Consider the following 20,940-nt stretch of genomic DNA (forward strand, 5'->3'; position numbering starts at 1 on the left):
AGACCTAAGTTTTTATCTTAGTTCTGCCACTCATTAGCTATATGAACTTGGAGAAGTTAATTACAGGCTGTCCTACAGAACCTTTATTTAATCAACTGTAAAATGAGAAGCATTCAACAAACTTTGCATAACAACTGTGAAGAGTATATGTAAGATCATTTTACATAAAGTAAAAGCCAAAGACCTTATGATGGCTTTACAAAATCTTTCCTAACTTACCTCTAGTCCCTACCTTTTCTTCACCCATCTACCATTCTCCTCCCTTCCCACCACACTCCAGCCACATAGACTTCCGGCAATTTTTCAATCATAATACATCAAATCATAAAACATCCTCTCCCAGGGCATTTGCTCTTGTTTTTGTCGCTTCCTGGAACCCCTTTCTCCTGAATATGCACGGGATTGGTCCCTCACCACAGGCTCACTCAATCACTTTCTAGGGGAGGACTTCCATGACCAATTTAAATCTGAATCCCATACATACATCATACTCCTTTGGTCTCTTTCTCTCCATACCCACACCACCATCTGCCAAACCATGTTTTATTTTTTATTTTGTACACTATAATTCCCTTAGAACAGTGCCTGACACATAACAGGAGTTAAACATTTGTCAAATGAATGAATAAATAACACACAAAGTATCTAATAAAGTACCTAAATCTTACTTTGCATACTCTCCACTAGCAAACCACTTAATCTTTTCAAATTTATCCATGGATATCAAATTGCCCTCCAGACAGCATAAGCTTAAGAAAACAGTAAAAATATAATCTGATTTTTGCATTAACATAATATCTTAGCTACATTTTTAGTGTTGCTACAGTATATTAGACAAAAATCTCCTTAAACTTTCACATTGTCACTTTAACCTGTTTAAACTACTTTGTCGTCAATTTTGGTACAGTACCACTATATGTTTGCTAACTTCATTTATTTGTGTAATATTAATTATTAGTTACTTTTTCCCACAGGAAATATTACTTACTTTTCCCCACAGGATGCCTAGGAAGGGACCACCAACAGGATTATAATTATTTTACTCTTATTCTTATTTTTATTCTTATTATTGCTGACAATAAAGAATATGAACAGAAAACAGGTAAAACACAAATTACACAATAAATTACAACAAATTACACAATAAAAAGATTCACTCTTCAGAAAAACAAAACAATTCAACTTTTTTTAAATTATAAGCTTACACCTTCAAAATTTAGGACAATTTTTTTTTTACACAACCATACTATACTCAGTTTCACTGACAAAGTAAAAAAGATAATTCACACATAGCTGGTGAGAATGTAAACTGGCACAGCCTTGCTGTAAGGCAAGTAAATATTAAAAGCTTTGGAAAATAACTTTTCATACATTCAACAAATATTTGTCAGGCCCTATATGAGGCTTCAAATACACATTAGTAAATAAAACTGACTTGATCCCTTCTCAACCTCTAGTGGTGGAATGAGACAAACTGTTAAATAATGATTAATTGTAAGAGATGCTACAGGAGGAGGGGCCTACTTAAGAAAGAGCAGTTGAGGAAAGCCTCTAAGAGGTATCCTTTGTGCTACAGGCCGAGCTAAACACTGTGCATATACTGTCATTCACTCCTAACAATCCCGAGATAAATATCATTATTATACCTATTTTACAGGAGAGGGCACTAAAGCTTGAAAAGTAATTCGACTAAGGACACAACATTACATAATAAGCACTGAAAGTACCTCTAATACTTTAAAATAATAATTATACTTACAGAAGTGTTTTCTAAAGAAATAACCAAATATGTAAACAAAAATTCAGATACAAAACTATTCATCACAGTGCTACTTATATAAGTGGAGAATCAAAATAAAATTGAATGTTCAATAATAAGGAATCATTAGGTCAGTTATGCTCTGGCCATTAAGAATCATATTTTGGGTAAATACTAAATGACACTGGAAAATGCTTATGATGTAAATTTTAAAAAAACACAGAGATGATAAATCAGTAAGTATAGCCCAATTTCCCTATTACAAAAATGAAAAGACTGGTTGTCTGTGGATGTTTTATCTCTTTTATTTTTTTAAATAAATTTATTTTATTTTTGGCTGTGTTGGGTCATCATTGCTGCGCGCCGGCTTTCTCTAGTTGCGGTGGGCGGGGGCTACTCTTCATTGCAGTGCATGGGCTTCTCATTTCAGTGGCTTCTCTTGTTGCGGAGCACAGGCACTAGGTGCGCGGGCTTCAGTATCTGTGGCTCGCGGGCTCTAGAGCACAGGCTCAGTAGCTGTGGCACACGGGCTTAGTTGCTCCGGGGCATGTGGGATCTTCCTGGACCAGGGCTCGAACCCGTGTCCCCTGCATTGGCAGGCAGATTCTTAACCACTGTGCCAACAGGGAAATCCCTCCTCTTATTTTATACTTCTCTTAATTTTCCAAATTTTCCACATTCATTTTTGTTACTTTAATATCAGGGAGAAAAACCAAAAGAGACTGGAGTGCTTTTAAACATACACACACACACAAACAGTGGAAACAACAAATAATGTTTGCCCAGGTTAACAGTCTTCTAGTTTGCAGGACTGCAAGTCATTTTTATTTTCTTCTTTTCCTCATCTTTATTTTCCACTTCTTCTGTAATAAGTATATGCCATTATAACTACTTTTTTTAAACCACAGTCTCCTTCAGCACATAACCTCGCATTTGCTTCAGCCACTCAATAACAGTATTACTTCCTTGGTATGCTGCAATAATATATATCTGTATTCAAGAATCCAAAACTACAAAATAGGTATAGGTTATAAGAAAATCATTTCTGGGACTTCCCTGGTGGTGCAGTGGTTAAGAATCCGCCTGCCAATGCAGGGAACACGGGTTTGAGCCCTGGTCCAGGAAGATCCCACATGCCCTGGAGCGATTAAGCCCATGTGCTACAACTACTGAGCCCGCGAGCCACAACTACTGAAGCCCGTGCACTTAGAGCCCGTGCTCCACAAGAGAAGCCATGGCAATGACAAGCCTGTGCACCGCAACGAAGAGTAACCCCTACTCGCTGCAACTAGAGAAAGCCTGTGCACAGCAACAAAGACCCAATGCAGCCAAAAATAAATAAATAAATTTATATTAAAAAAAGAACATCATTTCTATTACAAGAGTCTTCCCTTTAAAAAATTCAAATCTCCATACATTAATTTGAATAATGTTAGAAATCAAAGGAACGTAACTGTCCTTTTTCTGTGCCAACTGATAAATCAGAAATAAACACTATTTCTGAAATACTGTTAAAACTGACAGTCTAATTTTGCAAAAGCAAAAATACATATCTTTACCATGTCTTGGGATTTTGGCATGTACATTATTTGCCCAAGGCTGGCATATACAATAAAAATAAAATCTATTTAACCACGTAGTTCAGGTTGTAGACTATTCTGAAGAATGAATTCTCTAATGACTTCTACTTAATTGGAGCAAATTAAGTAAAAAGACTTTGGCTTTGTAAACTTTTCTAAAATGTGCTAACAAATCATCTTCTTCTTAGAATAATAAACACAGTGGACATAAATCAATATTTGATGCCTGAGCATACTGCTGTACCTGACAATCATTATTCATTATTACAACCATCAAAAATTATAAAGGGGCGTATCTTGTTCAGGATCTGAAGATATGGAGGAGTTTATTTTATAAGTTTTATAAGTTATATATGTAAGTTTTAGATAGGAGAGAGTTGTCTTTGCTCCATTTAAAATTATTTGCCTTAGATATATGAAAAATGGAGGAGCAACCTGAGAATTGGGGGTGGCAAGTTTCCAGTTTCTAGAGTTTTACTATATGTTTTTAGAAGGAAAACATATTTTACTTGAAAGCAACTTTTTAAAATAACAGTACGAGATTAATCACAATCAGCAGAACTCACAAGCACATACCATCACTAACTAGATTTTTAGAAGGGTGACATGAAAAGCAATGCCTTTCCCTTCAATACACAATCATTTTCCAAATTCATTACTCTGTGATTCACTTTCCTTACTTTGCTACTGCAGCTACTTAGTACTATTCTACTTTCCTTATATGGTATTTATTTTAGTGCTTCAAAAGGCTCAGACCCAAAAGATCTTTAAAATTATTCATACACATTAAATAATGCAAAGAATATACAACAGTTTCAAACTACTGCACTGACTTCTCAATGCTCTAATTATAAATTACAAATGAATTTTATTTGTAGGGAAAAAAGGCATGCATGATGTTCACAAAAATATGTCTGGCTAACAATAATAAGGAGAAAGAACACAGGTTACAGAAACAAGGAATAAACCAGAATATTCAAAATCTTTCACCTTTAATGAAGAGGGAATGAAGACAAGGTAGACCTCCTGTTATATACACTTACACAGAAAGTATTAGGACCTCATCATGCAAAAAAATATGCAAGTATTAACTGCCTACCCTGAGACATAGCAGAATCATTTTTTCCCGCACTCTTCCACGCTCCCCACTCCAATACCCAAATATTTAATTAAATAAAAATGAAGGGCAAACCATATGAATGCAGCAGTACCACAAGGTAAATTGAATGAGTGAATGAATAAATGAACCACACAACTTAAGAAACTACTAGTTTCATTACAACCACTAATAATCAGGACTCATTACCGTAATTTCACATGCTTTACAGTTAGCCAAACATTTTTGCTTTCAATACCTCAGTTCTCATCAGCAACATTAGGAGGTATAAATGACTAAAAAGCTGAGGTTTTCCAATACTAATCTGCCCAGACACATAGCTAATAAATTCATGGAGCCCAGACTAGCACCCATCTTCTGAATCCAAGTGTGGTAGTCTTCCAAAATAATATATTATGCCTCCATTAAAGAAGAGCACACGCTCAAAGGTAAATAAGTGACCTTTCGCAACTTCCAAAAAGTAAATTATAGGTGCTATATTAAATATTTCCTCTGAACTTCCTCCAGAATTCTGAAATATTTACTCTGTATAAAGGAAAAGAGGAACCAACATTGCTAAGAACCTATTGTCAGGTGTTTTGCACTGTAATTGATCCTCTAAATAAGCCTAAGAGAAGATATTTTATTAATTTTAAGGAAATGGAAACTAAGGCATAGAGAAGTAACTTGCTATAGATAACCTAACTCAGGCTGTAAGTGGTAGACACAGTCCGAGTCCTAAGTCAATGCTCTCCCATTAGATTTATCCCATTTAACAAAGGAATTATTAAATGCCTATTAGGTGCCATGCACCATGCCAAATGCTTCAGATAGAGCAATGCTAAAATGTATCTATGCTGGACTTCCCTGGTGGCGCAGTTGTTGAGAATCTGCCTGCTAATGCAGGGGACATGGGTTTGAGCCCTGGTCTGGGAGGATCTCACATGCCGCAGGGCAACTGGGCCCGTGAGCCACAACTGCTGAGCCTGCGCTCCGCAACAAGACAGGCCGCGATAGTAAGAGGCCCGCGCACCGCGATGAAGAGTGGCCCCCGCTTGCCACAGCTGGAAAAAGCCCTCGCACAGAAATGAAGACCCAACACAGCAAAAATAAATAAATTAATTAAACCACATTAGAGAATGGCTGAAAACACTTTAAAAAAAAAAAGCTCCTTCCTGAAATAAAAATGTTAAAAAAAAATGTATCCATGCTACCCAGAATATTACACATAATACTTAACACAACACCATCTAAACAAAATTCCTCGTAGGAAAAACATGTCTAGACTGTAAGAACAAAATTGCACTCTTCTTGTTTACATTATAAATTTGATACAAAAAAAAGCATGGTGTACTCTATGAAACAAATTGTGGATAATTCTCATTTGCCTCAGAAGCTCATATTTAAGTGGCAAGTCCCACTCCAAAAACAAAAGCAAAAAACAAACAAAAACACCCACAAGAGGCTTTATTCCTAATATCAACCTTATGAGGTAAACAGTTACCTATCCACATTTTTCGAGTGAGAAAACTGAAGTTTAGAGAGGATTAAGTTACACAGGTAATTAAAAGCATAATTGGTGATTCCAACTCAGGCTGGTTAGTACCAGAGACTTTAACAAAATCATGTAGAATTCCAGCAAAATATAACTCCCTTTAATAGGAAATAGTTATAATAAGCTCCATTTTATTCAGTCAAAAATGAACTAAACAATTAGGCAACTTGGGCAGCTCCAAGTCATCACGTAGAATCATTAACGTTTGCTATAAAAAAGTGGTATATAATGCATACTATCAAAGTAGTAATTTGCTCAAACTGCATTCTTAGGGAATCAATTCTTTTTATTTAAAAACATTCATTTGGGCTCTTTTTTTTTCAATGTCAGAATAAATAATGCTAGCAACCTAAAATAAATGCACAGCTGTTATGTACAGTATTTTGAAGAACACACACACCTCAGCATTGTAAAATATGCACTGCTAGCAATATATTATAGGCATAAGCTCCTATGAATGATTATATTGCTAATTTAGATTTTTTTGGTATTACTCTAATTTACTGAAGTAATGTTAAATCTCATGCCTGCAAATAATGTCAAATAACAACATTCAAACTCTGCCTGCCCTAAAACTTACATAACAAATTCCATCCATTAATATAAAACTTTTCATTATGGACATCGGTTTATATGTATAACAAGTTCTCCGGAAGATAAACTACAGACTTTCAAAGTTCTTAATAATTAAAAATCCTGCCAATATGAATACAGAATAACTCTATAATTTCTCTAACAGAGAGAAAAAAAAATCCTTCAAAAACTTTAGAAATACACTAAAGCATCAAGCTTGTAAATTTAATTATAAATCGTCTGTGGAATCTAAAATTTCCTCCTGAAGCACAAATCTGATTTTCACTTGCATTGTCAAAAAGAAATTGGTTAATTATTCCTCATCATGTAAAAAAAAGTCTCTCACACTATGGCAAATTCATTCCCTCAGTCAACTTCTCATGAGGTCGCAGAACTGCATCAAGAACGATAGATTACTGTGCCATTCTCTAAATCCAGCCTAGTCTTCCAGACTTTTTGTATTTGCAATGCTGATTGCGCATCCTCCCCTACCTAAGTGAACTCCAAATCACCCTTCAGAACCCAGTTCAAACATCACTGACCAGAAACCAACTCTTTAACTCCCTCAAACAAGGTTGTTCTACTCTAGCATGTACCCATAACATGCACCACAAAAAGTGAACTTCAAGTATTCACTGCATCTCTAACAGTGTATGGCACCTAGTAATATTTATTGAACTGTACAAGGAAGTCTAAGTAAACATGAAAATCATTACTGATTAATTTCTTAGAAAAATCTATCTAAAATATTGCAAAAACAAAATCTTTTAGAGGTTTTGATAATTCTATGCAAACACAAAGAAAGTTTTAAGTTTACTCTCCTTTATAATTTCCACTAATACAAAGATACCCCCCCACACCTGATCCAGAAAACATCATGGCCTCTTAAATGAAAATTCTTCCTCCCTATAACCTATTACTGGGTCCATCACAACATTTTCAGCAGTTGAAAGACAAAGATTTACATCTTAATCATCTTTTTCTTTTTCCCTTTAGCGTTTACCCCTATTTATGCAGAAAGCACTAAGTAACTACTGATGAAATTCCTGTTTTCATCAAACATGAAAAACTTGACTCCATCTCAGGGTCTTCTATTCTTTCTGCCTGGAAACACATTGACCCAGATTTTTGCATGGCTTTCTCCTTTCTCAGTTTCTGCTCAAAAGCCACCTCCAGAGAGGTCTTGCCCTCATCATCTTCCTTAAATAGTCTCCTCCTTCCATCCCTAACCAATTACTGTACCCGTATCCCCCTTTTCTTCATCACAGTTGCCACCTTCTGAAATTGTTTACTTGTTTATTATCCGTCTCCCCCTCTAACACATTAGCTCCATGAAGGCGGAAACTTGTCTTGTTCACCATCATATATACCCAGCACTTACAGCAATGTCTAGAAGAAAATAAACACTCAAATTAAAGGATTTAGTTGAAAGTGTCTACTCAAAAACAAGCAAGTTCTATGAACTTTCCATCTGCAGAGAGAAGAAAAAGTCTTCACTTTCAAACTATGCTCTGAAACATCTTAATAGCAGTCAGAGGTCAAATTCCCTGAAGCACTGGACTATATATAATTGTTTTATACATACATATCTATTTTAGATACGTAACACAAAAGTGCATCATGTATCAAATTTAAAATTTGGAGACTGCTATCTCTTCCATCAGGTTAAATAGTTTTGCTACAGACTTCAAAGTTTGGCCTGACATGTCTATGAATATATGTACAATTTCTCTTAAGTGTGCATAGATTAGAAAGTTTCTATAGCTCTGAATTTTTTCTAATCTAAGGCCAGACATGCTCACTCACATAAAATTATAAAAACGACACCCCTAAAGCACTATTCCATGCACTATTAAATCAAGACAAAGTTAGCACATTACCTCAAAGTATAATTGTGCAATAAGTAAATGTGTAAAATGTAGTACCTGTAATATAATATTATTACTTACTCTCACTATAACACAGGATTATTACTAAATGTTTTGGTGTTTCTTGATGAATATGTTTATCATTTTAAAATATGTGAGCAGCTGTTGCATTCTCCCAGAAAGTCAAACTTGAAACACAAATTTCCTAATACTTCTCTTTCAAATTTCCATATTTAATTAAATGATCCTGAATCTTCAGAATGATCAATTAAAAACAAAAAACAAACCTTCTACTTACATCTACTTAATTTGATAAATCAGGATTTTCCCTATAGAGTAGCATTAAATTAAGTGAGAAAGACACTAGATGCTGAGTCCAATCCAAGGATAAAATGGCCTTCAAAATTCCCATTTACTAATTTTCATACTAATCAAAACAGTTTGATTGTTCTATCTTTATGTTAATGTTAAAACTTAACCTTATTTTAAAACTTAACATCGAAATGACAACCACAGGGCTTCTCTGGTGGCGCAGTGGTTGAGAGTCCGCCTGCCGATGTAGGGGACGCGGGTTTGGGAGAGGCTGTAACAGTGAGAGGTCCGCGTACCGCAAAAAAATAAAAATAAGCATCGTAATTTACAATGTAAAAAGTAACACAAAAACACATTCCTGCCAGATACGACACAAAACCAAATGTTCCTCTCGGAAACACATTGTATTACATAATCTGTCATTACATTTTGTCCAGATGCTGATACAAGATGGAGTAATGTTTCAACATCCAAATATATAAATAGAAAAATGGTACATCAATAAGTTTGAAAAAATCCAAGTGTACTCATTGTTACCTAAAGTGCCAGAACACAAAACTCCCTCTTGCTTATTTTATCATTCCTTGGCAAAGTAAATATGTACTGTGCGTGCATTCTCATCTACTTTCACATAAGGAGAGACCTTTCAATTCACTAAAAGCAGAGAAAAAACTGATGTTCCCAGTACTAGAACAAACTCTCTTTTAAAATAATATACTCTCTGTATCTTCAGTAGCTTTTAGTTATTAAAGTCAATGAAAAAAAAGGAAAAAAAAGTCAATGAAAAATACGTAGGCAAATGAGACATTTCTAAGATCTTAAGTCAAATGTTTAGCATCTTGGGACTTCCCTGGTGGCTCAGTGGTTAAGAATCCGCCTGCCAATGCAGTGAACACGGGTTTGATCCCTGGTCCAGGAAGATCCCACATGCCACGGAGCAACTAAGCCCTTGTGCCACAGCTACTGAGCCTGCGCTCTACAGCCCGCGAGCCACAACTACTGAAGCCCACACACCTAGAGCCCATGCTCCACAACAAAGAGAAGCAAAGGCAAAGAGAACAAAGAGAAGCTGGAGCACTGCAACGAAGAGTAGCCCCCCCCACCACCGCTGCAAATAGAGCAGCAAGACCCAACGCAGCCATAAATAAATTCATTAAAAAAATGTTAGCATCTCCACTAAATGCAATTCTGTAAGTCATTTACTGTTTTGATTTCTATAGTTCAAAAAAGGGACACAAAACTGGTGCACAATCTCTTATTCAAGCCCTTAAAGGCCACGTATTTCTCAGAATTGGAATTTGTCAGATTTTAGAAAGTTAAGATAGCATATATATTACATATGACCTAACACCTCCCAGGGTGGCCTAGACAGCACTTGCCATCAAATATACTAATATTTCTGCATCAAAACAGAAAATCAGGTTAACACAGATAGACCATGAGTAGGCTACCAATTTCAGTTGGAATTTGCCTTCACACTTGCTTTTTTAAAAAGTCAGTTTTTAGAGCTTTTGGAAATTTGGACAGCCAATAAAAGTACATTAAATCATCTCATCCAGTTTTCATAAGGAGAATGGTATTCAAAACCTAGAGAACTCCTACTTTGTACTAGGCACTAGGTCAGGCACTGGGAGTAAAAAGGTGGGGGCCAAGGAGGAGGACATAGAATCTAACGTCAAAAAGCCCAAATCTAATAGAAGCTCACGTTAAACAACTGTAAATGTATTATGGGGTAAACACAAAGTATCTCCTTCAACCAATGACCTTAGCCATACAAAATACAGCAAGAAATACAGACCTTAACACTGCCAGAAACACTCTGTTACTTACAACCTTCCCTCAGTCCTGTACTCACTCCACACACATTTTTCTAAGAAGCTGGTTATCTAGTTTCCCATAGGTAATTAAGAAGCAGAACTGTAAGAAATGATTCAAGGAAGTAAAGGAATGCAGGATGCCCTTCTTCCCATACCCTTTTCCAATCTGTTGTTTCCCACCCGTGGATTGGGAAACAACACGTGACTGCACTGTCAAATGACAATTTGGCACCAGTTCAGTTTATTGCATATTTATTGATAACCTACTATGTATTATGCACTTAGAAGGTACCAGAAATGTAAATATAAATGACAAAGCCCTACCTCTCAGGTGCTTACAATCCAGTGGAGGTTAAGGTGGACGGTGGGGATGGACAGTAAATTACAATACCATGTGATACATTCAATAATAGAAATTTGAAGAATAAAAGCAGTACAACAGAAGGATTTGGGAAATCAGGAAAGGTTTCTTTAAGAAAGTGACACCAGAGTAGTTCTGAACGATAAGAAATTTGTCAAACAACAGAGAAGTGATACTAAAAATACCACCACCATCCCCTCCAAGCCCCACATAAAAACATATGCATGAAAGCAAAAAAAGGGAAAACTTTCAGGGTAAGTGGCAGATATGTCCAAAATATCTAGCTATATCTAAATAGACTTAGGTCCCTGGTGTAAACATATACAAAATATTAAAGTGTGTCCAGAAAAGGAAAATTGTTTTTTTCCTCTTAGGTAATTCATTTTGCATTTCATGATTATATAAGCTATGTGGCCTTACCAAAAAATAAACATTGTAAACCATTTTATTAATGCATAATGTAGCATATCCCCAAGTGATAATACCAAGAGATTATCATCTGTATTTCAGAGAACAAGATGTCAGAAAAAAATATTAGGAATTCTTTTTTCCAAGTCATTTCTAATAGTATAGACAAAGTAAATAAATAAACAAGCCATATCAGCATGACTTGTCATGAGAGGAGTTTTAAGAGTTTAAAAAAGGATGTCAAACAGAAAAACTAAAGCAACGAGAAAAAAAAAATATATATATATATAGTATTTAAGTTGAAGAAGGAAAAGTTCAACGCACAAAACCAAGTTAAAAATTACAAAATAATTTTAAAACCTTAAAACCCTAGTGTTCATTCTATTTGTTTTCGAAGGTAGACGTTCTACAACAGACACCAATTTTAGTATAGATCTTTCCAAAAATACCTAGTAAAAGTCACAATGAAATTCAACTCCTCTAAGTATTATGGGTAGAAATCATCCATAGTAAGGAAGGACAATCACATGTATCATCAACCGGAATGATTCCTGTCACAGCACTAGATCCTTTGATATCAATATTGTGATACCAATATTGCATGTAATTCTATTCAAACATTACAGTGCAACTCAGATTAACTCTGCCTCTAAAACTGCCCTACCTGGTACCTTGGTTTCTTTTGCTTCTTTGTGCTACGAAATCCACTAGAAGTCTAGGTAACAAAATCTTATTTAGTAGTATCTTTTCTGAAGATTGTATCACTGTTTGCATAAATTGTCCTCAAATGCCTATTAAGCAAGCACATGGAAAGTTTGCCTTTAAATATGTAATCATCACAAATGAACCTCCTACAGTTAAAAATGTTGACAATTAAAAAATACTGTTTAACACTGCTTTTTAAAGAGCAAACAATAGTTACCTTATTTTTACCAATCTAATAATGTCTAGTCATTATTTCATATTTAGGTGTGAAGCATACCTTTTCTTTATTTTTCTGTATTATTAGAAAATCTTATGAAGCATATTTGTGAGTAAAAAGGGTAAAACTCTAACTTCCCACGGGTTGCAAAAAATTCTGTAAAGGTCTTTCAAAATACAAATACTTTTAATACCAGTATCTGCTGAAGAGATAAGAACCAAAACAACTGGGTTAGAAGCACTTCTAATGAAATCTACTCATAAATCTAAGTATTTACTTTTGAACAAAGAGAATTTTCAGATTATAACTAACTGTGAAGTACCTATGAAAAATCAAAAAGTAAATTAAATATTCAAGGTTATTAAGTAAAAACACAGGTAACTAGTTCTCTTGGGGAGGAATATCATTCTGAGGTTTATCTTCCAAGATCAAGTAGTACTTCGAAATGGAAGGGAATATAAATCACTCATGCATTTTGTCCTCATTTTTCTGCCATATAAATTTACTTTAAAACTAAAGTATTGTAGAAACTAAAAATCTTTAAAAGGTTGTATTTCTTGCTTGGTTAAATGTACAGGCAATTCTAATTCCCCAAGAGTATCAGATTAGGCTACAGATATCGCTATACAGTATACTTAGAATAAAAGGGTTCTGCCAACAAATGATGCTTACATTAATTAGAATGCCAAAAAATGTGAAAGTTTCTCAATTCCTATCTAAAATACAATACAAAGTAATCACAGAAGTCACTGCAACTCAAGCCCTCAGGAAAAAAAATGAGAGTAAAGAACCTTTTTAAAATTAAATGAGGATCTTACAAAGTCAAAAAAGAAGTGGAGAAGTTTTGTCTTTTTTTTTACACGCACTTTGTATTTTTCCTTTAGATTTAATATTACACGAGAACTACAAACTGAAGCGGAGTTCAACATACAAAGTTAACTAAAGATCTTGGTCCATTAAGAAGTATTTCAATGAAAAGAGATCTGAATGTACACATCAAACCACCTGAATGTAGCCATTTAGCCATTTCAGTCCACTGTGATTCTTAAGCAACCCTTTAAATCTGGGATAAAGTTATCTTCCAAAATTGCAAAAGAGATGTCTTCACTGGCGTTTGGGAAATAACTCGTCAAATATACCAAGTATTCCCAAACAACAACATAAACCCGGTATGTAAAGAGATATTTTCAAATTTCTAAGCCCCGCCCCCCTACTTTATTACTTCCACTTATGTTGTTTTAAGAGGCAAATAACGCTGTACTTATGATTCTAGAGGTCTAGAAATTCCTAAAATCAAGCATGACAGAAAATCTGTTCAACTTTGAACTCTAAATTCAAGCATGGCCTCCCTCGTGAACAGATTCTAACTAGGTACTTCCTACCATTTCGCCAAGAGTCTAAGGGTTGATATCACTGTATTTAATTATTAGAAACCGTCCAGAAGATTAAGAAAGGAGTAGGATTCTTTGACCAAGAGTTTTGAAGCAAAATGTGTTGCATTCGGTCTTCTGGATGTTGAAAAGTGAAGGCATCTCTTAGGATTCGAAGGAAGCTGATGTTTAGGTTCCTTCCAAGAGGTTGGTACCCGTATGTAAGACTTTTGTAGTTGTAATATACCCACAGTGCCTGGAATAAACGCAAATTCTAAGACCTTGGAAATGTTCTCATAAAAGGAAAAAGCTCGTATTCGCCAAGGCCCATAGTTACCAAGAGTTAGAGGCTGTCTCTCCTAGACGGACCACAGAGCCTAAACTAAGAACTAGGAGCGCCTCTTTCAACCCCAGTCACTTGTTCCGCGAAACTTTTAAGTTAGACCCAAGACAGCAAAAGGTGGAGAGGCCCCGGCGGAAGTAGAAACCTAGGGCTAGCAACTTCACAGACAGAGGCGCCTCGGGTTCCTCCGCCGCCCCAGGATTCTCCGGACTAAGTCTCTACCAGACCACGGAAGCTTCACCCTCCGGGTACGGAAGCAGAGGAAGCATCCCAGTTGCACTCTTTCTCTTCCACCACCCATAGCCTTCTGAACCCAAGGGCCTGGCAGCTCCTGAGGCCCGTTAGCCAGTCCAGTGTCCCCCACCATTTACGTGTACATACACAGAAACACACATAAGTTGCAGATGATGTGCGTGTATTGAGAGAATGTGAAGAGCCAGAGACCGCGGCAGCTGCCAGGAAGGCGGCAGCGCCGTCTAAAGCGGGCCCGGGGTCCTTGGCCACCGCCGCTGCCGCCTTCTCTTCTTCCCCAGGAAGCAGCGCGGCGGAGGCTCCTCCGCGCTGGAGGGAGCCCGGGGGAGAGAAGTCTGGGGGAAACCCCAGCGCCAGCTGAAGGGACCCGGCCTAGGATCCAGAACTGCCGCTGCAGCGACCCGACTACAGCGACGCTTTACGTCCCGTCCACCACCCTCCCCATACACACCCCCTCCCTCCCTCCACCGCCACCACCCCCCCCCGCCCGCTCCGTTCTCCCTCTCTCGATTGGAGCCGAGACAAAAGCAACGGGAAGCGGCGGGCCGGGACGCTGCCCGCGGACCCCGGGCGCGACCGGCCCGGCCCCGAGGCATTCCCCCGCCTTGCGGGGGCCCCGAATCCGCCGCCCCCGCCGCGCGCCCCACTGCCAGACTTCCGAAAATTTGCCAAAAACTCACCGCATGAATTTTCTTGTCCCGCGGATCCAAGATGGCGACGTATCCACCGCGGAGGCTGCTGGGAGCAAGACCTTTACCCTCTGACCCCCGCCGTGACCCCCGTCGTTCCGACTTCCCTCGAGGCGGCGGCGGAAGGTGGGAGCGGCGATTGCCTACGGGACAGAGTTGGGGGTGGGTAGACCGCTTCCCGCGCGTTCGAGACGGGTTGGGGAGGAGCGCTTCACTCCCTCACCTTCCTCCCCGCGGCCTCCACCGTGTCTCTCACCGACTCGCGGGGAGGTTCGTAGCTTCTCCGCAGTCGTTACAGCGAGCAGGGCCTCTGCGGCTCCTACGGCTCCCCTGGGGCTGGGCTGCTTCGCAAGGACCACGGGCCCTAGGTCCGAGGAGGACCGCGGGCTCCAGGGGCGGGGAATGATGAGGTGGCGTCGGTCCGCCCTCCCTGGGGACGCGAAATGTGTTTGTGTTTGTGTTCGTGTCGGACACCCCGCCCCCCTCCACGTCCGCCTCGTCCCGGCCCCACCTCGCTCCAGCCACCTGAAACTGATCTGAGCACTATCCGCTTTTCTTCCCTCAGCCCCCGAAACCTCCGGTGCTTGTTCACGCACTTCCAGAGACTGGCAGCTCATCACCATCACCTCTTGAAAAGTGAGTTCCCCTCAGCCAAAAACCCTTGGTATTTTCTACTCACCCCCCTTCCTTTTTTGTTGTTGTTTTTTAACTTGTCGGGAGGGAGCATATTGGGGAGCAGGTTTTTAAAATACTGTTGGGTGAGCTTTGCTGAGTTAGATTGATAGCACTTTTCTCGCTCCCACTCCCCAGTCCCCACGTAAGCTGGAGTGACTGCCTGCGCTGTCACCAAGACCGTTTGAAATTACGGTGGCTTTGGGGGAAACTTAAGGAGAGTGAAGTCTCTGCTTCCCAGAAAATAATTGTTAAAGTGAAATTTTATTTTCTTTGAAATAATAAATCTCTGTCTATTCCTTCGTGTATTGATCAACACTTCCCTTTTTACTTGACATTTTTGGACCTAAAAAGAGCCTCTGCATGCGTGTTTAGGAATTGTGTAGTTCATTGTTCATTCCTTTCTACTTGAGTAATAGAATTCACTACTGTAAAGTACAATTCATTTGGAGTAAGTAAAATTTCTACTTCCCTTGTTTTGTTTCTTTTATAAAATCATCCTTTCCTTCCAAAAATTTACTGTGATTCAATTTAAAATTTATCACTGAAGGGCAAGAGGCATCTGTCAGTCATAAATAGCAAGAAAAATAAGCATACTATAAAATAATAGGTGACTTTGTTGCGTTTACAGAATACAAAGTATTTTGATAAATTAGCTGATGTAGCCAGTAGAAAATGTTTTGCCTGGTTATTCATTTCATTAAACATTCTGCTTCATTGTGTTTTTTTACTTAAGGAAAATTCAAGGAGCAGCAACACTATGTTCTTCCTTCCCTTTTTCTTCCCCTTCCCCCAACAGTTCCTTCCTGCCTCTTCAGCTTTCTCTTCTACTATGTAAGATGGTGTGTTAAAATGTTGACTATACCTCTAAGTATATGTTATACATATAGGTATATTAATACATATATCTGTGTATTATTGAGCATTTTAATCTATTAATAACTTGAAAGTTTAACTATTAATATTTGGAATTGTAAGATGAAATGATAAAAGTGGGGTATGCGTCTATGTATATAGTAGCATCAAGTATTACCATTCTAATCTATTAGTTTGACTTATATAGAGCATAGGACTTTGTTAAAGCCAAAAGATGACCCTTATTTTTATCCCCATGTTTACTCAGAGCACAAATTTTTGGGGGGTGTTTGTTTGTTTGTTTTTAATGGTGCCTCGGGTCTCTCAACACCCAATTCTGTGAATTTTATTTTATTTTTTGGCCACACCACATGGCATGTGGGATCTAGTTCCCTGACCAGGGATTGAACCTGTGCCTCTTGCATTGGGAGTGCGGAGTCTTAACTGCTGGACTGCCAGAGAAGTCCCACAAGTTTTAAATACTATAAACTTTGGTAAAATTGGAGAAATCACTTCCAAAAGGAGACAGGTCTAATTTGAGGGTTTTGTTCCCTTGGGTATTTTACTGGAAAAGATAGAGCAGCAAACATTTTCATGGTAAATGTGTAGCATAGCAGTGTTGGGGGAAAAATACACTGATACTATTGTTTTCTTGAGAATGCTATTTGTTTAGGATAAATTTACTTTAAGCCTTGTTGAGAACAAGTTTAAAATAGTTCTATTAGTGGTGCCCAATCTTTCATAAGTTTGTGAAATTTGTTTAATACCTACCTTAGAGGTAGCTTCTAGGTAGTAAATAAACCAACATTTCTTAGATTTATGGCTTTCTAATAAGCACTCTAAGTAGTACATTTTTAATATTGTCCTGTTGCATCTAAAAGTTCGTCTTTATTGCTAATATTGATAAAATTTGCCCATTTGGTAGGTTGTGAGTTTTTTCTTTAAACTATTCACTTTGATAGATTGTCTTACTTGAAAAATAGGCCATACTGAGTATGTGTTTTGTGTGTTTTTGAAATGTAAGATGCATCTTATAGAAAAATTACCGATTTAGATTGAGAAAAAAATTTCTTATTAAGGGAAGAATGACTTTGTACATAACGTAGAAAAGGGAGGCCTCCCATTTTTTAAAAAGTAGAGACAATCCTGAAAATCTTACCATTCCAAGGAATAAAAAAGAGGCATCTCAAAATTAGCATATGCTGAAACAGAATATTTGAATCCAAATTGTCTTCCTGTAGTCTTTCTGATTTCCGTAAACAGTACTGCCAACAGTTCACTCACTTGCTTAGGCAAAAAAGTAGGAATCTTCTGTGATTCCTCACACTCTCGGTTCAATTCATCAGCTCTTCCTTGTGTTTATTCTGCATTCAACCACTTCTCATCACCTCTGATGCTACCACCCTGTCCAAGCCATCATCATCACTTGCACAGCAATATCCATACTATCTCTGCTTCCACTTTTCCCTGCACCCCTTTTAAACCATTCTCTCCATACCAGCCAGGGTGATCATTTAAAAAACTTGATGAGGTTATGTTACTTGTTTAAAAGCCTGCAGTGGTTTCCTCGAAATCGAATAAAATCCAATTTCCTTACCATGACCTTTAAAACTACATAATCTGACTCCTGCCTTCCTCTCCAACCTCATCTTACTCTCACCCTTCTCATTGCCTCCTTTCTGTTTCTGTCACGTACCAAGCTTTTTCCAGTCTGTAGCAAACAACGACTGTTAGTTATCCCCTAAAATTTCTCCATTTTTTTCATAGTAATAGACATGGACATATGGCTGTCCAGAATAAAGACTGTATTTTCTAGCCTCCCTGTGGCCATGTGATAGTTCTGGCCAATGCGTTATAAGCAGATATGTGGCTTCTTTCCAGAACCAACCTTAAAAGATAGCTGGTGCACACTTTCAGTCCTTTGCTTCTTTTCTTCTTATATCCTGCACCCTGGAATATAGATGTGATGGCCTAGGACTCTAGCTGCCAATTTGGGTCATATGCAAGCTCCCCCATCCTAGGGGTGGCAAAACCTCAACCTGGTGAAAATATGCGTCCTTGACTTTTCTAGAGTACCATATCAGCCCCGCACTCCTTACATACAGATTTTGGTGTGAGGAAAATGTAAACTTCTGTCTTGCTAAAGCTACTATTTTTAGGGCATCTTATTCTCAATTGAACTTAACTGATACTCCATCTCAGGACCTTTGCTCTCCAATTTTTTTTTTCTGCCTGGGATGTGGTTTCTCTATGTCTGTATGGCTAATTCATTCTCATCCTTCAGTTCTTAATTCAGATATCATTTCTGACTAGCCTTCCCTGGCAACCATATCTAAAGTAGCTCCTTTTCCCATTTACTTTCTTTTACATGACCCTCTGTTTTCTGAATAGCATTTGTAATTGTATCATTATCTTCTTTATTGTTGATTGTTTCCCTACTAAAAATGAAAGTTCCATGGGAGCAGAGACTACATCTGTTGTGTTCACTACTTTATCCCCACACATAGTATACATTAGATAAGTACTGTCGAATGAATGAGACAGTGAATAAATGAACCATTGAATGAATGAAGTAGATCCTTATCCAAGATTAGGTACACTTTTTAAAAATAAAAAGTCTTAAGTTTTCCTTCAACACATAATGTATAAAATCCAGGGTAGGAATCAGCTAGGAGAAATAGTGCTAAACTAACGGTATATGCCTAACTTCCAGGCCTTGATGATAAAGATGTATACCTTTTTCTGGTATATATAATAAGAAGGTTATTACAGGAAAAAAGCTTAATTGGTGAAGCAAACTGGCAAATCAGAAAGCACTGCAAAATAATACCTAGGGCAGAAACTCCCACTACGTAGAGGGAGTGATTATGTAACTTACTGGATCTCAGATTCTTCACCTAAAATATACGTAAGACTCTTAAACTTTGAATGGTAGTGTTATAAAGGTTTAATAGTAAGTCCATCTTATGAGTGACCTAACATGTTAAACATTAATTTGTTCTTCAGGTATTATTTTAACAGGTGATTATGTCTTGATAATACTGGCAAGGGTTCAAAGAAACAGGGCTTCTTATACTGCTCAGAGTATAAAATTGGCACATTTCTAGTATGCAGTTTGGCAATATGTATCAAAAGCCTTGAGCATATACATTTGACCCTGCAATTCCTCTTCTAGAAATGTATCATAGGAAGTAAGGATATGTGTAACAATTCAATTAAAAGAGTGTTCGTTATTGCATTGTTTGTTAGGATTCTGGTAAATAAATCAAGCTACATCCATACAACAGAACAATATTCAGCCATTAAAAATGATATGGAAGAAGTTTTATTGACATATTAAGTGCAAACGGAAAGGTTTAAAATATAATTCCAATTTTGTGAAAAAGTTTGTGTCACAAAGGTCTAACAGGATATGTGCAAGTTATTCAAAACTGCAGAAGTAACTGTTGCAGGTATTTTTGTTTCATTAGTTCTATTTCATAGTTTTTTTTTAAATTTTCATAGAATAAATTTTTATTTATTTATTTATTTATTTTTGGCTGTGTTGGGTCTTTGTTTCTGTGCGAGGGCTTTCGCTACTTGCGGCGAATGGGGGCCACTCTTCATTGCCGTGCGCGGACCTCTCGCTGTCGCGGCCTCTCTTGTTGCAGAGCACAGGCTTCAGACACACAGGCTCAGTAGTTGTGGCTCACGGGCCCAGTTGTTCCGCAGCATGTGGGATCTTCCCAGACCAGGGCTCGAACCTGTGTCCCCTGCATTGGCAGGCAGATTCTCAACCACTGAGCCACCAGGGAAGCCCAGAATAAATTTTTATACTGATTAAAATTCTACCTTTACTTTAAAGAAAAAAGTGGATAATTTGGGGAAATAGTATCATATACTCAGTTGCCAAGCCTGATGTCTTTTATCCTTTCTTCTTCCCATGCCCCACAACTAATTACCATTTCTTGTTTTACGTTCTGAATACTTCTAGGATCCTCCCATACGTCTCCATTCCTTCAACCATTCTCGTAATCATTCCCTCATAATCTCTCATCTGAACTTTGAAAGAGATTTTTTTAAAAAACTGGTCTTTCTTCATGAAGTTTTATGTCTCTCCAGTCTTCAAGACTACCACCAAATTTTACAGTACACATTTTCGGAGACCCCCGCCCCCTCCACCCCCCACATAAAATCTTTATAATGATGCCTCATCCACTACAGGATAAAAGTGCAAACTCCTTTCGATGAGGTAGAAAGCCCTTCATGTTATAACACCTTCCTACGTTTGTAGCCTTAGGTACTACTTGGGGTTCTAGCCTAATACTCGATGCTGCTTCATACTTCAAACCTTGCAGTTTTCTTCCCTCTGCTTTGAGTGACCTCCTCCTCCCCCCAAAATGTCTTAAACCAGCACAGTCTCCTATGCTGGTTTAAAAAATATGTCCACAAGGGAATTCCCTGTCGGTCCAGTAGTTAGGACTCCACACCCTCACTGCCGAGGGCATGGGTTCGATCCCTGGTAGGGG

The 20,940-nt window shown here is 37.9% G+C and overlaps 2 protein-coding genes across 11 annotated transcripts in view; one reads left to right on the top strand and one right to left on the bottom strand.

Annotated features, from left to right (window-relative positions):
• CNOT2 (CCR4-NOT transcription complex subunit 2) overlaps positions 1–15,031 on the bottom strand; it is a 110,960-nt gene extending 95,929 nt beyond the window's left edge. Inside the window, exon 1 of one of the 3 annotated variants that reach the window (XR_012324605.1) lies at positions 14,897–15,031. The gene's annotated coding sequence lies outside the window, so the exon portion shown is untranslated. The remainder of the gene's footprint in view (positions 1–14,896) is intronic. The other 2 variants (XR_012324604.1, XR_012324608.1) reach the window with 2 other exon arrangements.
• LOC141275931 (uncharacterized) overlaps positions 14,918–20,940 on the top strand; it is a 247,128-nt gene continuing 241,105 nt past the window's right edge. For 6 of the 8 annotated variants that reach the window (XR_012324616.1, XR_012324615.1, XR_012324619.1 and 3 more), the window contains exons 1-3: positions 14,928–15,175; positions 15,471–15,541; positions 16,314–16,411. Coding sequence is in view for 1 of the 8 variants with exons in the window: in XM_073789244.1 (XP_073645345.1) it covers positions 14,928–15,175; positions 15,471–15,541; positions 16,314–16,411 (417 nt within the window). In the remaining 7 variants the exon portion in view is untranslated. Of the gene's footprint in view, positions 15,176–15,470; positions 15,542–16,313; positions 16,412–20,940 lie in introns of all 8 variants that reach the window. The other 2 variants (XR_012324623.1, XR_012324620.1) reach the window with 2 other exon arrangements.

Source organism: Tursiops truncatus, chromosome 11 (genome assembly GCF_011762595.2).
Source record: "Tursiops truncatus isolate mTurTru1 chromosome 11, mTurTru1.mat.Y, whole genome shotgun sequence".
Lineage (NCBI taxonomy): Eukaryota > Metazoa > Chordata > Mammalia > Artiodactyla > Delphinidae > Tursiops > Tursiops truncatus.